This window comes from Lytechinus pictus, chromosome 7 (genome assembly GCF_037042905.1).
Source record: "Lytechinus pictus isolate F3 Inbred chromosome 7, Lp3.0, whole genome shotgun sequence".
NCBI lineage: Eukaryota > Metazoa > Echinodermata > Echinoidea > Temnopleuroida > Toxopneustidae > Lytechinus > Lytechinus pictus.
The window spans coordinates 10,040,483-10,057,734 of record NC_087251.1 but is presented as its reverse complement, the minus strand read 5'-3'; the positions used below and the strand labels follow the sequence as shown (position 1 = coordinate 10,057,734).

The following is a 17,252-nucleotide window of genomic DNA, read 5'->3' as shown; positions in this document are numbered from 1 at the left end:
CATGACTTGACATTTATTTTATTTTATGTGTGTCAGATAAATGAGAGAGTATTATGGCATGTTGGCAACATGCCCAGTGGAGCTTATTCTACTCAATTTCTGTTTTATATCCATAGGCGGATCCAGAGGGGCCCGGACTCCCCCCCCCCCTATTGGCAGAGCAAAAAAAGGAAAAGAGAGGAGAAAAAGAAGAGGAGGAAGACGATTGAATAAAAAAGATTAAAATGAGGGGAAGACTTGGGAAGTAAAAAGAATCTTTTATGTCACCATATAAAATTTTCGCTCGTGCTTCGCGCTTGCATTGCCTGTTAGGTGATTTACATATCTTGTTCAATATGGAGCTTAAATATCAAGTTTGGAAGTCAATATACAAAACATATTTAACCTCGGAAATCAAACTTTCATTATTTTGTGACTCTTATAAAGTGCTCTGTAAAAATTTCAGTTTTATGGTCAGTATATTAATATTTTCTGCTCGCGCTGCGCGCTCGCAAATTTTGATTTATCAGGTACTTATTATTTTCGTGTATTCCATAAGGTTTTCAAAATATCCCTTTTCAGGTTTGATTGTCAAAACGTATCAGCTAGCGCTACACGCTCGCATTTTGATTGGTGAGTTATGTATGTGTCAATATTGATTACAAACTACTTAAAATCCTCTTTTCATGACAGTTTATCAAAAATTTCGGCTCGCGATTTGCACTCGCATTAATAAATAAGATATCAAATTTAATAATCACATTGTCACTTTTGTTTCATCTCGCGCTTAATTAGCAAGAGGAATAGAAAGATAGTCATTATTTTCATATGATGACATGTCCTAAGGATGGCCGGTCCTATGTCAAAAGTCAAAGTAATAATAATGAAAAATATCAGTTCTTTATTAAGTGCAAGCCATATCCACCTCACAATTTTCCTACGAAGTGCTTGAAATATACAGCTGAAATTGACATTTTTTAGATCGAAATATCAAATATTTTAAGCTCGTGCTTCGCGCTCGCTTTGATTTTTTTATGATAAAAGATATATTTATGGCCGTGTTTACATGTGATCGGCTCGCGGTTCAGAACCGCGAGCCGATGCAGCATCTGCTTTTTCATAGCGTGTAAACGCGATTAACTTGCATCGGCTCTCGGTTCAGAATCGGCAATTTTGCACCACCAAAGTAGTAGGTTCAGAACCGCGAGCCGATGCAGAATCGGCTTTTTTACTACGTGTAAACTGAAGGCCGATTTTGCATCAGCAATTAGCGTGCATATCATTTACTTTACCATTATGACGTACTTCAAAGTGTACGGATCCAGCGTTGTCTTTATTTTGACGTATATTGGTGGTGCGCGTATCATTTCAGGTTTTTGCCACGCGAGCTGATTCTGCACCACGAGCTGTAACAGCGTGTAAACGCAGTGCAAGATAAACCAAAAGCCGATTCTGCAACGGCTTTTGGTTCTGAACCAAAAGCCGATCACATGTAAACACGCACGGTATTAGAATGCCTAGATTCTAGATTAAATCTGAAACACGCACGCGCATCTGCTCGCGCTTTGTGCTCGCATTATTAATGTAGGAAGATCCCCTATTACTCATCCTTTTCATGATTTACAAAACATGAATAGAGTGTCCCGTTTAAGGTCAAAATCTTGAATTTTCCCGCTCGCGCTTTGCGCGCTCGCATCAATTATTTAGTTAAATAGCTATCCTGTTCACGATTACAATTATTGATTAATATTTTCCATTCTTTATGTAGAAATGTCAAAAATTTTCAGCTCGCGCTCGCATTATTTGATTGTTGGAATATTTATGTCTCCATGGCCAAGTCCAAGCTGTCCTTAACATGTAGGCCTGGGGGGGGGGGGGGCCACTTACATTGACGAGTGGATACCATGCGCGACCCAAAAAACATGTAAAAAGGATGTCTTTTTCAAGACAAAGCACGTTACGTACGTAACGTGATAAGGGTGTCAAAAACACAAAAATATTGAAAAAAGGGTATCTATTTCGCTCGGAAAAATATATATGTTTTAGAAAGGATGCGATTCGTGCCCCAACACTACGTGTTTAGAGTCTGAATTGTGCGAGGTGTGGAAGGTGAGGCCGTACTAAACCAAAATAATGGTGTATAAAATGTAAAACCGACGGACCCGTGACATAACAATAAAATATCGCTGCACTTGTTTAGGGGTTCATTTCAGGGAATACTTGCCAAAGAGCATTTTGTTTCCAATAATAAGGGGTGCATTTTCAGAATATGGAAAATACATCGCTGTACTTGTTTAGGGGCTCAATTCTTGGAATACGTGCCAATAGTATTTGTTTCCCAATACTTGTTAAGGGTAGGGTTTCACACGCCAATACTTGTTAAGGGGTGCATTTTCAGAATATGGAAAATACGTGTTTAGGGTGCTTTTCAAGACCCCGTGGTCGCGCATGGTATCCACTCGTCAATGGAAGGGGCCCCTCCCGGCTAATTCGGAGTTACTGGGAAATATTTGGCTCTGCCCCCCTCCCCCCTCTGATAACTGGCCTACGCCACTGCAACGAGGCGTCTTACCAATCGGCACCTGATGAAGGAAAATAAAATAAAATTTAAAAAAGTCGGTATCGCGGGCCTTCGGCCCCCCTTCGACCTCGCGGGTCTTCAGTCAAGTGGTCGCGGATCCCGTTATCATAATGGCAAAGTTATTATGACCAGTGGCGTATAATGAGCCAAAATTTGAAGGTGCCAGATATATATGGGCAAAATTTATAAAAAGCTGCAACAAATTAGCGAAGCGAGCGAGCACAAATTTTGAGATTTTCATTACGAAAATCAAATTTTGTGATAGATTTTGACATAATATTCAGTAAATAATGTTCACCCTTTTCCCTTTCCTTTTCTCTTTCCTTTTCTCTATTCATTTACCGATGATATAGGAGGGGCCCGCTGGGGGATGAGCCCTCAGCCCCCCCCCCCCCCTTCCATTTGTACTCCTCTGGTGATGACAGTCATAAGTTATTTATGAAACAGACCCCCACGCAAAACAATATATTTCAAAGTTTTTTTTTTCTCAAAACTAAATCTCATGCACCTCCACCAGTACCAATCAATAATATCGGAAAATGAAATATCGATCGCAATGTTTACATTGTTTACATTAACATTGCGAGCGACGTCGTCGTATGTGTGTAGCATCAACACGAGGTTACATACGCTCGCGTGTTGAGTAATTTTCAACTCAGTGAAGAAATAAAGCATTAATGTGGTGAGTTAATTATGCCTTACTTCAGATAAAATTTAGTAGACTATTTTGAAGCTAATTAGTCTGAATTCTGAGTATGTAATGAGTGTCGACTTCCGTTTTTTATTCGGAGACCATGAACAGCGCAGTGGCCAATGCGAGATCGCGAGGCCGAGGGAGTGCATCGGCGATTCAGTGCATCAAGGCATGCATGCGCCTCCGCTCCGCGTTGCTCATGCATGCACAACAACAAGAAGAACAGAAGCCGCACCGCCAGGCCAGGCCAAATTAGGATAGATCTAGACTCAGAGGAGGTTATGGGGTGTCCAAACTTCGCAGACATTTAAAAGCCCGTAGACCTATATATTAGACAGCTGGCAGCCGTCTGTTTCGAGGAGTTTTTTAAATATTTTATTTCTCCTCGTATGGCAGTGAGTCCAACCAAACTTTGCGTGTGTCCTAGACAGGAATAACCGTCGTTTCTGGGGATTTATTCAACAATTTCTGACATTTTACTGTAATCCCCATTTACCGACGGTAGGGTGTACGTGTGGGCTCGCATGTGTTCTCATTCCCTCCCTTTTGTCAATTCACAGTCCAAAGTTTGATGTAATTTTACACATCGAATTTACAATCTAAGGATGTATAAACAACAAACTTTTAAAACTGGATATTTTAACATTTAAATACTTTAAACGATATAGATGAAAAAGGCATGAAAAATATACTTTACCGATGTTTAATTGGGTTGAACACGATAAAAATGGTCAAAATGGCAGCCTAACTATAAAATATTTACAAACGAACGTCAACAATCACGAATGTGATATCGATATTGCTTTCGATATTATACGATCTGCTCCATATGCGAACGAAACCGAAGAAAAACGATACTAGTTATACTAGTACTAGTACTAGTTATAATCGCGATATATCGATTCGAGACATTAAGTTAATACGATAATGACGTCATTCAAGATGGCAACTTGCAAGAAAAACCGTCAGGTCAGGTGAAAATGTCTTAGATGACAGATTTCTCAATCATCCAGAGGATTTTTTTCAATAACTCCGGCCCAAGGTATGCAATTACTTAATTTATTTATATTTCCCTGATAATGGAAACCATGAAACTTTCAATTTTGCTTAAAAAACAGTTTTAAATCGCGATCTATAAAACGCTAGTTCACTATACGTTGGCTGTAGGTACGGGGCCCCATCCCCTTCAGTCTATGTATGGTGAGTGGAGCCAACGTAGTTCAGCGGAACAACCAAAATACAGAGACTGAAGCTTTTGGTCTACGTGTGTCCATACTTCGCAGACGGTCATTATCTAAAAAACTAGCCAATAATATCCTTAAATTTAAAAAAAAATCTGACAACATCAACGTGAAAAGCGACCTAAAATTACCCTTTGACGTAAGTTTCGGTGCTAATGCAGTTTCGCACAGGCCAATTACCAGCATAAAGTACCTCATCACCAAATGTCATGACAAGTCTCTCAGTCACATTTCGAGGTCAATATACCCACCTCTTTTCCAAATATTGCGATCAGGAACGGCTGTATTTCAGCTTTGATCTCGATATCGTTGTTCGAATCCTCAGAGTCAGACATCACTTCGCGGATCGCTTGGATTCGCTGTGCGCCGTAATGTTGATATGGACTGAAGTTAGCAACCAAATCATGCGAACATGTGGGATTGTGGCGAACAAACTGCCAGCATGCTGGAGGCGAATCTTTTGGTCGCATAACTTCAGTCCATATCAACATTACGGCGCACGGCGAATCCAAGCGATCCGTGAAGTGATGTCTGAGGATTCGAACAACTACATCGAGATCAAAGCTGAAATACAGCCGTTCCCGATTGCAATATTTGGAAAAGAGGTGGGTATAGTGACCTCGAAATGTGACTGAGAGACTTGTCATGATATTTGGGAACAAGTATTGGTGATGAGGTATGCTGGTAATCGGCCGGTGCGAAACTGCATTAGCGCCTAAGTTTCTTTAGGATGAGTTCACTGTTCAGTATTCATGAAAATATTGACAAAAGATCAGATAATTTGTCACCATTACTATTAGACCAAAAGCTTCGATCTCTGTTATGTTGGTTGTTCAGCTGAACTCCGTTGGCTTCACTCACCAAATACAGAGACCGAAGTTCTAGCGCGATCTGTACAGGGGACTCAATGGCCATATGTTTATGTACTTAAGATCGGATAAAACGGGGAAGTGAATTTGCGCGACAGCCGAGGTAAGTCACTGTTTTTGTTCCTTTTAACTTGATTTTCCTCCGTTTTTTGGCAATTGATGCCAAGAGGGAATATTAATTTGCATTTTGGTCGCGTGAATTTTCAAAATTTTTACTCATTAAAGACAAAAATTGAAGAGCCCCGACGGGGGGATTTTGCATTGCAAGTCCCCTAATGGTGGCTGCACGCTAGCGAGCCGTCTGTGTATGAGGAGAAAAAGAAATAAAATAAAATGTTAAAAAACTCCTCGAAACAGACGGCTGCCAGCTGTCTACATTACTATTAGCGCCCGTTCCGAAGAAATCTGACATTGTCAACAAGCATCACGATATCATCAGTTTGCAAGCAGCTATCATGAAAAATGTGAGTTCAATGTGGTACTGGCTGATTCTATAGCATTTTGTCCTCAATCTGATATAAATATCTCACCGTTTGAGCTAGAGTTTTTGTTTAAATCTCCACAAAAACTTTGGTCTGCGAAGTTAGGTCACACTTTTTTAGAACGGATTTCCAGCACAGCGCGCATTCGTCGATCGGAATAGAATTTTGAGATCGCGATACCGGCAAAGCCCCTTGACCTACTTCTCATTTTCGTCAATGATTTTATAGTTTACGATCTTGCCGTCAATGTGGTAACTATTTCTTGAAGTGGTTTTGCATAAATTGTGAATATTTTGTGAACAAATTAAAGCCTGATATATATTTTTGAAAATTCTTGGAAGTTTGGACACCCCATCATACACAGACGGCTCGCTATCGTGCAGGCACCATTAGGGGGTTAACAATGCAAACCCCCCCCCCCCCCCCCCCCCGACGGGGCTCATTAATTTTTGTCTTTATTTCATAAAAATATATGAAAAGAACTGTACCAAAATAAAGATTATTATTCAATTTTGGCCTGAAATGCACCAAAACGGGGAAAAATAAACTTACTTCGGCTGTCACACAACTTCACTTCCCTGTTTTATTCGAACTTAATACATTAACATATGGCCATTGAGTCCCTGAACAGATCGAGCTAGAACTTCGGTCTCTGAATTTGGTGAGTGAAGCCAACAGAGTTCAGCGGAACAACCAAACAGAGACCGAAGCTTTTGGTCTACTGTAATCCAAGCTATGTGGGGAAGTTACAAATTGATGCAGAGGTTCAAGGTTCAAGCCCTGGTCACATCTTTCAGATGGTGACGTTAAAGGTCGGTTCCAGACGTCAATAATCACATCTGATTGATACACAAAACTCAAATACACACACACACATTGGGTGATTTCAAGTATACCCAGTTGTTGTGTGTCCGGATGATCAATGATTAGATTAGAAAGTCATTTGGAAAAATTTACAAGCGAAGTTTCATCAATTTTTAGTACAAAATGTTAGGAAATGTTATAGAGAATAAAATAGAAGATGATTACAACTATCAGACTATTGAATTCATAAATTTAGTGCAATTCAAAGACAAAAAAGAAGGCTTCAAAAATATAGTCTCCGGACACCCGACCCCCCCCCCCCCCCCCATCCTACGGTGTTGGTGTTGAGAGCGTGAAAAGGATGCTAATCTGAGCTCCAACACAGAGCTGGGTTCAGAGCCAGAGGAGTGATACCAATCGTGTTATCAATACCCTATGACCCGGGGGGGGGGGCAGTAAAATATATTGCTGTACATGTACACACGCGTGACCAAAAGAACGCGTTTAGAGGGGTATTTTTCAGTTTTGGACGTGGGTCGCGCGTGCACTCGTTACGGGAATAAAAAAAAAGGGGTAGCCTAGTTTTGAAAGATTGGTCAATGGTCAATCGCAGGGTCAAACGTATTTAGGGTATGTTCATTTTACCAAAGGTTTTTTTTTTAAGACTAGCCAAACGTAATTAGGGAATATTTTCCCCACGCTTTTTCCGCGGGGTCATATTCTGGTAGGATGGGCAATGGCACCAGATTTGTGCTGTAGACATGTGTAAAAAAAAGTCAATTGACAAATTTGCCTCAAATTTTCATTCTATATAAAGTGAACAATGTAGTAAAATGTACTGTAGCAACATCTTCACATTTTCTAGCAGCCAAGTTGATTATCTATCGGTGTGACATGTTTTATTGGCTCCTCACAGAGGCTCGAACAGTCTACATGTAAGTCAGCATAAAGACTTTAAAATGCCTATTTTCAGCCACTAGCCCACACAATATAGCCTATGGGATGGGCCAAAATGCTGTTTGCATTTCCAGACACATTTTATGGAGCATTTAATATTTACATGGTTTTGCTCCAACAAGCTTTTATTAAAAACTAGTAAAACACAATTTGTTGTATTTAGAACAAGGGGTAGGAGAACCCCTGATGATATAGATTCATTATCAATAGTGAGGTCATCAGATCAATCGTAGTCAAGTTGTGCGGTTTCTGGGAGTTGTTGTAGATGATCATCTATCATGGAAAAATCACGTCAGCAATGTTTGTACCAAAGTTATGTTTCTTTAATTCTTTTTACCCCAACAAACCTTAGTAACTCTATATAATTCTATCATTGTGCCTCAATTTATTGTAATATTGCGTGGGGGAATACTTACAGGAATCATTTAAACAAACTACTGATCCTTCAAAAGAAAGTCATCAAACTCATCATTACATATTCAAATTACAGAAGTCCAAGCATTCCTTTATTTCTGCAGCTCAATATTCTGCCTCTTGATGATTTAGTATCCTTGAACTGTTTAATATTCATGTACAAATCACAATTCTCCAACATTCATTCATACAATACACGTCAGAGAAATCTTATCCATCAACCGTTTGCAAGAACAAAAACTGCTTTGAATTCATTTCTGATAGCTTGTGTCAAAGAATGGAATAGATTACCGCAAAGCATAAGATCCAGTCCAACACTGCCAATATTCAAAAAGCATGTCGAAAATTCTTATTTGAGAGCTTGCAAAATGTCTTAAATTAATTTTTGTCTCACCTGCATAGCAGAGTGAGACTATAGGCGCCGCTTTTCCGACGGCGACGGCGACGGCGGCGGCGGCGGCGGCGGCGGCGTCAACACCAAATCTTAACCTGAGGTTAAGTTTTTGAAATGACAGCATAACTTAGAAAGTATATGGACCTAGTTCATGAAACTTGGCCATAAGGTTAATCAAGTATTACTGAACATCCTGCCTGAGTTTCATGTCACATGACCAAGGTCAAAGGTCATTTAGGGTCAATGAACTTAGACCATGTTGGGGGAATCAACATCAAAATCTTAACCTAAGGTTAAGTTTTTGAAATGTCATCATAACTTAGAAAATATATGGACCTAGTTCATGAAACTTATACATAAGGTTAATCAAGTATCACTGAACATCCTGCATGAGTTTCACATCACATGACCAAGGTCAAAGGTCATTTAGGGTCAATGAACTTTGGCCGAATTGGGGGTATCTGTTGAATTACCATCATAACTTTGAAAGTTTATGGATCTGATTCATGAAACTTGGACATAATAGTAATCAAGTATTACTGAACATCCTGTGCAAGTTTCAGGTCACATGATCAAGGTCAAAGGTCATTTAGGGTCAATGAACTTTGGCCAAATTGGGGGATTTGTTGAATTACAGCCATAAATTTGAAAGTGTGTTGGTCTAGTTCATAAAACTTGGACATAATAGTAATCAAGTATCACTGAACATCCTGTGCGAGTTTCAGGTCACATGATCAAGGTCAAAGGTCATGTAAGGTCAAAGAACTTTGGCCACATTGGGGGTATTTGTTGAATTGCCATCATATCTCTATAAGTGTATTGGTCTAGTTCATAAAACATGGAAATAAGAGTAACCAAGTATCACTGAACATCTTGTGCGAGTTATAGTAGTTTTCAAAATCAGCACTGCTGCTATATTGAATCGCGTGATGCAGGTGAGACGGCCAGAGGCATTCCACTTGTTTTGTTTACTTTCTAGTTTATCATTGTAAATATATTTGTAATATTCTCTTATTTTGTATGTTTGTTTTTATCAATATTTTTGCTACAATGTTTTATCATTTTATATCTTCTTATATTATTTTTGTTTTGTCTTTATGTTTGTTTTATCATCAATATTTTGCTATAATTTTATATATCTTCCTCTGTTTTTTTTATGTTCATCAAGGGGCCCCTTTCACAAGCTCTGCTTCTATGGGGTCCCAAACCGTTCATGTTATATTCTCTTTGCCAACCTTGTACTAAATATTTGTATTATATCACTTGATTGGTTTGAATAAACTTATATCACTTATATCACTATTTAAGAAATTTTATAGTAAGTTTTGAGCAATTTCTTTGACAATAATGCTAATAAAGAATATATTAAGGTGATGCTTTTTAGTAGAAATGCCGTTTCGTTTTTTTTGTCCTACGGGCGACAACTTGTTAAGGGGCCAAAATGTGTAAATAAATTTTGCCCGCAAAAAAACTTGTTAAGGGGGTTATTTTGCACACAGAGAAAAACTCTTTTAGGGGGTGTTTGGAAATAATTTGGCCACCCGTGTGTACAAGTTTAGATGATCAGCAACGCAGGGCAGAGGCATGACGTCATATGCTATCGATAACGCGATTGGTAACATTCCTCTGAACTCAGCTCGGTGTTGGAGCTCGGTTCAGCTGCCTTTTTACGTTCTCAACATCAACACTGAATACCTAACTTGAAATCACCCAATATCTGTTATGCCCACCACTTTTCCGAATATCGCAATTGGGAACGGCTGTAGATCTCGGTTGTATCTTGAGCAGGTCATTGTCAAATTCTTATTCAGACATCACTTTGCTTGGCAATGCTTGGCTTCGCCATAGACAGGCTAAAGTTAGCAACCGAAAGATCTCCCTGGGGCACCAGCAGCTCACTCATTTGTTCGCTTCATGTTTGCATGATTTTGGTCACTACCCTCGGTCCATTTAAAAATTAGAACAAATCCAAGCGAAGTGATGTGTGACTGAGAATTCTAACGAAGCCGAAATGCTGCTGTATGACTGAACTGTTTTGTGAAAGATCTACATGTAGGCGAGAATTTAAAAAAAAAAATTAATTCAGAACTTATTTCACATCCAATTTCAATGAAAATTCAGTGTTATGCTTGTTTGACTTTTTCTGTTTTTATTCAGATTGACTTTTTATTGGGGTGGACTTTCGCTTTATTATACTTTCACAAATGATACCTCACAACTTTTTAAGTTGGATTTTTTTTAATGGAAAATTAAAGGAAAAGATGTCTCACCAGCCAGGTATATCTCATTGTTATTTTGAGTAATTTTTTGTTAATGAAAAGTGACCTGTCCATTTTTAAAGGACTGTAACGGCATGAATATGCATGTAATTCAAAAGATGTGGGTTTATATTTCCGTGTTTTAGATCTCAACGCTGTTCATCTGCCAAGATGGGTCGTGTGTTCCTTGATCACATGGGTGGCACCAGACTCTATTCTTGCGCCAACTGTGATTCCAATCTCACCAACAGAGCCGAGTTGCTATCAACAAGGTTTACTGGTTCAACAGGGAGAGCATTCCTCTTCAATAAGGTAATTCTTTGTAATTTGTATAAATTAATTTCAGTAAAGTTATTTTTTTATAATCGCAAGTGAATTCCTTGTAACAGAAATGTGGAATTGTTGGGGTTTTTATAGACTAAAGTAATATCAAATTCTGTGAAATATTGATGTCAAAAATTCTCATTGAAAAGTTCAAATCATGATGATTAAAAGATGTGCATTGAACCAGTAGATGCCTTGAAATCACCTGTCTAAATAAAGGATTCATCAGTAGTTTACTATTCATCATGAGACTATTAAAGAAATTTTCTACCAGATTCATTTGGCTCGTATTTACATGCAACATTTGATAGTCATTTTGTTGGATTCTGTTAATATAGGTAACATAATCGTATGTTTCGATAACACAAGTGAATTCTTATCTTTAAGGATTATTACAATTGTTTTCTATTTTCCAGGTTGTTAATCTATCATACAGTGATGTACAAGATCGTATGATGATCACTGGCCGGCACATGGTGCGCGATGTCTTCTGTAAGAATTGCGACACCAAGTTAGGCTGGATGTATGAATTTGCAACAGAGGACAACCAGAGGTACAAAGAAGGTCGCACAATTCTGGAGAGGGCACTGATCACCGAAAGAGATGGTTTTGAGGAGCCCAACACAAGTGATACAAGTAGTAATTGAAGATCTGGTTACTCCAAACATGTGCAAAAAGCATTCATAACTTGAAGGTTAACTTCTATGAATAAGATGGGTGCCATGCTATGGACATAGAGAGAATATGAAGAAGTAGATTCGAAGAGAGAAGGATTGACTGTATCCAGATGGCAATTCACAGTGTAGAAGGTTGGGAGGAGTCATGTTGTGTACATATATACATTACTCTGTATATTTCTTCTTTATTTGGATATGAGAATAAGACCTGTCATTATAGTTCTATCGGACTGCTCTTACAACAGATCGGAATGTCACTGGCTTGTACACAGCTTCCATCGATTTCCAGTCAAAGTAACAATTTTAATGACAACTTTAATAGAAATGTCCATTTCTCAATCCCAACAATCTAGCAGTCAATTGAGAATGCCAAGATGAATCTAATGAAGATGTTAGCTTTAAAATGATAATGAAGATACATTTACCTGTGATTGAATGTCTGTACATAAATGCAGTATTGTTTGATCTTTGTGTATTTTCAAGACATGATCCATCATTTGAACCTTTCTACCTTTTCGATATATGTCCCTTTTATTTGATCATGTACATGTATATGTGAAGATTTAAGGAATTCTCGAATTTAAGAGGGGAAAATGCATCCAGGTTTTTGTTATAGGCCTACTTTCAAAATATGCTGTTTAATGTAGACCAACTTCTTCAGTGGATCTATATTTTTTCATTCATTAGCTACATGTATACTCGGAACTCTTAATAGCACTGACAAGACAATGTGTATGAAAAATGCGACATTTAAGCACTGTGATATAGTCTAAATTTATGATCGAAAAATTTACAGAATAAACAAACATATTCACTTACATGTAGAAAACCTTATTAAACTTTTTTTTAATTTCTTAATTAATTGTTTTAAAAAAAATTGTTTGTGCAACAATATTGGTTTTACATGTAGGTACTATTTTTTTTCATCAGTGAATCAGAATTGAAAGAAACAAAAGCAGGGCGCAACAAACCCGCTTGCCTGGGGCAAGTGAAAATGACGTGCGGGCAAGCATTTCTCAAAGTCAATTGCCCGATCGGGCAAGTGGTTGTTTTAGAAATAAAATAATAAAATTTCAATATCTTTTGGATAATCACACATATCTCATATTATGTCAAACAGTAAAAAAAAATAGTTGAAACTGATGTAAAATCAGCGCCAGTTACCAATAGTTTATCGCCAGGTACCTCGTTCGAAAAACCATGCCATCGCATTTTACGTTCTATGTGTGCAATGACTGCGCATGCGCTACTATCTTGCACAATTTGCCGATGCAAACCAAAAAAAAATGGCCATCTATTTTCCATATTACCTTGAAATTGTTTTGATTTAGTTGGAAACTACCGAAAAAATGAAGAATATTCAGCTCTTTCTTAACTCTGATTTATGATGATGTTACACTCGGTAAATGTTTTTTATTATTGTGGTCCCACATGTAGACTTTCATGGTGTTGACCAAGTTCAAAACGATCAACGATCGTTTTCTGTTAATGTTGTAACACCATGAAAAAAATCATGAAAGTCTACATGTACATGTGGGACTACAATAAAAAAAATATTGACCAAGTGTAACATCATAAAATGATGAAGAAAAGACAAGAGAGAGGTGAATATTCTTAATTTTCTTGATGGTTTCCAACTAATTAAAAAAAATTAAGGAAATATGGAAAATAAATGACCATTTCATGGAATTAAAGATGCAAAATGTTAAATTTTAGCCACTCCACTTTTGATTTTTTTTTTAAACATTATTAAACGATTTTTTCAGAGTCAATAAAGAGCTGAATATTTTTCACTGGCTTTCTTTATAGTTTTCAACTAGGTAATTGAAAACAATTCTAAGGAAGTATGGCAAACAGATAACCATTTTGTGGATTTAAAGTTGCAAAATATGAAATTTTAGCAACTTTTGGTGAAGGTTTTCTTTTAAACCTTAAAAGCCCATTTATAAATAGCGAAAGTTTTTTTTTTGAATAAACGTAATGACTCAGGCCTACGTTGCTGAAAATACCCTTTTAAATGTGTGTTCTTTTATACTGTACACGATTCTCAATTGTTCTTATTTTGTATGGCATATGAAAATAAGAGTAGTGCAGTCATAATTAAAAAAATTATAAAACAATTGGGCAAGCATTTTTTTCTATTTGGAAAGCAATTTTTTTCATCACTTGCCCGACAAGGCAAGTGACGAAAATTTTTTTTGTAGAGGCCTGCTGAAATGATTACTTTCATAACATTACTACAAGGACTAGTGAGTATTTGGTAATCATATTGAAATGTATGTTTCATTGCTAAGACTGAATTGGTTAATATTTTGCTGGAGAGACGTAGCTATTGATCTGAAAGAACTTTAGTCATTGAGGGTAATGAATTTTATTATTTGAGATAAAGAGAGAGAGTGTGGGTGTATGTGATGGGTTGGGTAAGGAGCAGGTGATGTTATAATGGGATTGGGAAATATATATTATTACATTATTTTCTTGTACATAGATACATGTATATTTTTTTCTATAAAAATATAGGAAATATTTGAAAGCGTTAAATTTACTTTATTGGAGATGTAAGGTAGCATAACAAGTTGTCTGTTGGTGACTGCATTGCATGCAGGATTTCGTATCTGCTTGCCCAATCCCACTTTTAACATGTCTATGCAGAAATAATAGGATAAGATAGGCAAAGGCTGGATGGGAATCCTGCGGAAAGATGCTGAAAAAATGGCTCAAGCTTTGGATAGGGAGCTGAAAAATAAGAGTGGCATGAAATTATAAGAAAAGTAGCAGTTAACCATTTCACTGTTAAATCATTGGCTTAAATCATTGATGTAATAAGATTAAGGGTAAATCAATACTTTAGAAATTCTTAATTGGACAATGTTAATTTTCGATTCACAGATTACAAATACATTTATAGTTATTCAAGCAACTGACAAGCTATTGAGGTATGTGCTTTTGAATCCATCATAGTTAGCATTTGTGGTCCTCAAAGTACATTCCCTTACTTCCTCTCATACAGTTATATATTTTTTTCCAATGATTGATATGTACTTATCCAATATTTTGGCATTTATTTGAAATAAGAAACTGCAGTTCATTTTATCCAGCAGCACTTTATTTTGTCATCTGCATGGGTTTCTTATTCCCTCCTATATTCAATTTGTGCACAAATGTGGACATTGTATGTGGTTCCTAAACAAAATGGTAAAATGTTTCATTTATTTCATAATGATCATGTAATGTAGGTATATATAAGATGTCACTTAAAGTGATCACTTAAAAACAGTGCACAAATAAAAAAAAATATTATTATACTTGGAGCCATTAATTGTGCCTTATTTGGAATTTTGGACAATTCTTAGATGATTACTACATATATATAATATGGCACAGGTAGAATGTTGTAAAAATCTAATTGATAGTAGCAGAAAAACTATAAAATGAACTTCTTTTCTGTGTTCTATCCTTCCTTCATGAAAATAAGGTGATGCATGTGACTTTCAATTTCAGTTCAGTGTTTTTCCATTGTATAATATATGTAAAAGCAAACACTTGAAAGTTTTTATTATAAAGAATATGTCATGAAGAACTATTTTTTCATTGAAATCAAGCAGTTAATTACTCCATAATACCAAAGTTTCTACTGCATCCCATTTTCTCTTTCGAATTAGGCCCAAGTTGTGTGTAAATGGAGTAAATGCAGAAACTGTTGATTATCTGTTTAAGAACCTCTCAATCATGATTGAGGTGGGTGCTCTCGCACTTTAATACTGGTATGTTATCCTCTGTTCTAAAATTAAACATTATACAAAAGTGTATAGACTTGGTTCTAACCTCTAAGAGAGCTAAAACTCTATTGTAATCTTTCATATGTTTTTTTTAAGTCTAAGGGTACCCTCTTAAAAAAGAGGGACTGATTTGAGTGTTTTGAATGAGAAGTCATTCAATTTATTACTATTGATTTTAAATCTTGTACATGGTGTGTCAGACTTTACAGTTAATCTCATTTGTACAATTGATTGTATCTTTTATGATCAAGGACCCTGTGAACTTCTTATGAATTGATAGGTTAACCCTTCAATCTAGTAGTGGCTGTATTGAAGACCTTCATTGAATGATCAAATTAAGCCAGAACAATTGCAATTACTCCCAAAGCTCTCCCCTTTAAAATTATTGCAGTGTAATATTTGCTACCATCAGAATGTGATAATTAAAAAAAAACTTTTGACCCACAATTAAGCCGGCCATGCCAACTCCCTGATTAGATGCTCCATATTCCTGCCTAATTTTTGTGGATAATATTCCTAATTGCATCTCTGTAATGTTAATTAGACTTTTTAGTACTTTGATATTTCTGCTATAACAAGGTAATTTGGATGATTCCAAGGACCTTGCCTAACTTGGTTTTATCATTCATAAGTCACATTTTTGCATGGGCATTTACTCCCAATGTTTATTCCTAGTGCTTTGCATACACAGTATATGTCATGTACATTACATACAAGTACTTTTAGATTTCCTTTCTCCGGAAAATAGTAAATAAATGGCATGCTTAATGCTTTTTCTCCCTCATTTTCTTAGATTTTTTAAAACAGTGCATTATTGTTTTACTTGTGTGTATTCTGTTTGCACCAATATATATATATATAAACTCCTTAAAAAAAGTTTGGAAATCTGATATTGATTGATAATACCTCCTCGGTTTAAGTAAATATCAATATGTAATTAATATCAATGAATAGAGCATTTAATTCTCTTTAAAATGATACCCTACATGATATGATTATGGTTCACATGGAGATGCAGTGCCTTGAAATGTGGGGCAAGTTCAAAATTCAAAAGTTGCAAAAATGACACAATATTGAAAGTCACTTCTTTTTTCAGTGGTGATGAGTGAGTTTCTCAGCGGTTTCTTTTAATTGGTTTCACACACCTTAACATCAACATTAACATGGAATGAAACACACCTCTGCTCAAGCAAACACATAACAAACAAACATGCATGGGTATTTCAAACCACGACACAAACCATGTTATCTCACAGAACCATCACTACACAAGCAGGGGCTTGATTTGAATGGATTTTCAAATAGACACAGACAAAAGAATCATATTCTGTATTGACCCTTCATGACTATTTCTGCTCGTTTTGCATCTTTTCAATTCAGACCTCATCCAACACTTTTGAATCCTGCTCTTTTCGTGATGGCATGATCATAACAAGTATGGTATCATTTTAAAGAGAATTAAATGATCTTTTGAATGATGTAAAATATGCATTGTGTATAATCGGGAGTTGGGAGAAATTAATGGCCAAACACAGATTTCCAAACTTTTTTGAGGGGTTTATATATATATATATAATTTCTCTACATCTGAGTTTAAGGCAAATTTTTTTGTCTTCTTTTGTTGTTTGTGATGCGCCTTAATGCCCTCTACCTTCGTCTTAACGTCTTTATGTGTATTATGACGGAATAAACCCATTCATAGACTTCGCCCTTTCGTAGGATGTAGGCTCTATATATATATATATATTTATATATACACACATCTCCAGATTCCATTTTGTTTATTTGCATGTATCGTA

General features: G+C 36.6%; 1 protein-coding gene across 1 annotated transcript; it reads left to right on the top strand.

Moving 5' to 3' along the window:
• Window positions 1-3,013: 3,013 nt before the first annotated feature.
• LOC129264997 (protein yippee-like 5) lies at window positions 3,014-16,237 on the top strand. Its single transcript, XM_054902975.2, has 3 exons — window positions 3,014-3,242; window positions 10,820-10,985; window positions 11,414-16,237. Exons 2-3 carry the CDS (start codon window positions 10,845-10,847, stop codon window positions 11,642-11,644), a joined length of 372 nt encoding a protein of 123 aa, XP_054758950.1. The 5' UTR covers window positions 3,014-3,242; window positions 10,820-10,844; the 3' UTR covers window positions 11,645-16,237.
• The last annotated feature ends 1,015 nt before the right edge of the window (window positions 16,238-17,252 follow it).

Bases quoted from the DNA above. Each gene is read 5' to 3' on its own strand.
- LOC129264997 (XM_054902975.2), top strand. From the start codon at position 10,845: ATGGGTCGTGTGTTCCTTGATCACATGGGTGGCACCAGACTCTATTCT. The intron at 10,986-11,413 runs GTAATTCTTTGT...TCTATTTTCCAG, and splicing joins GAGCATTCCTCTTCAATAAG to GTTGTTAATCTATCATACAG.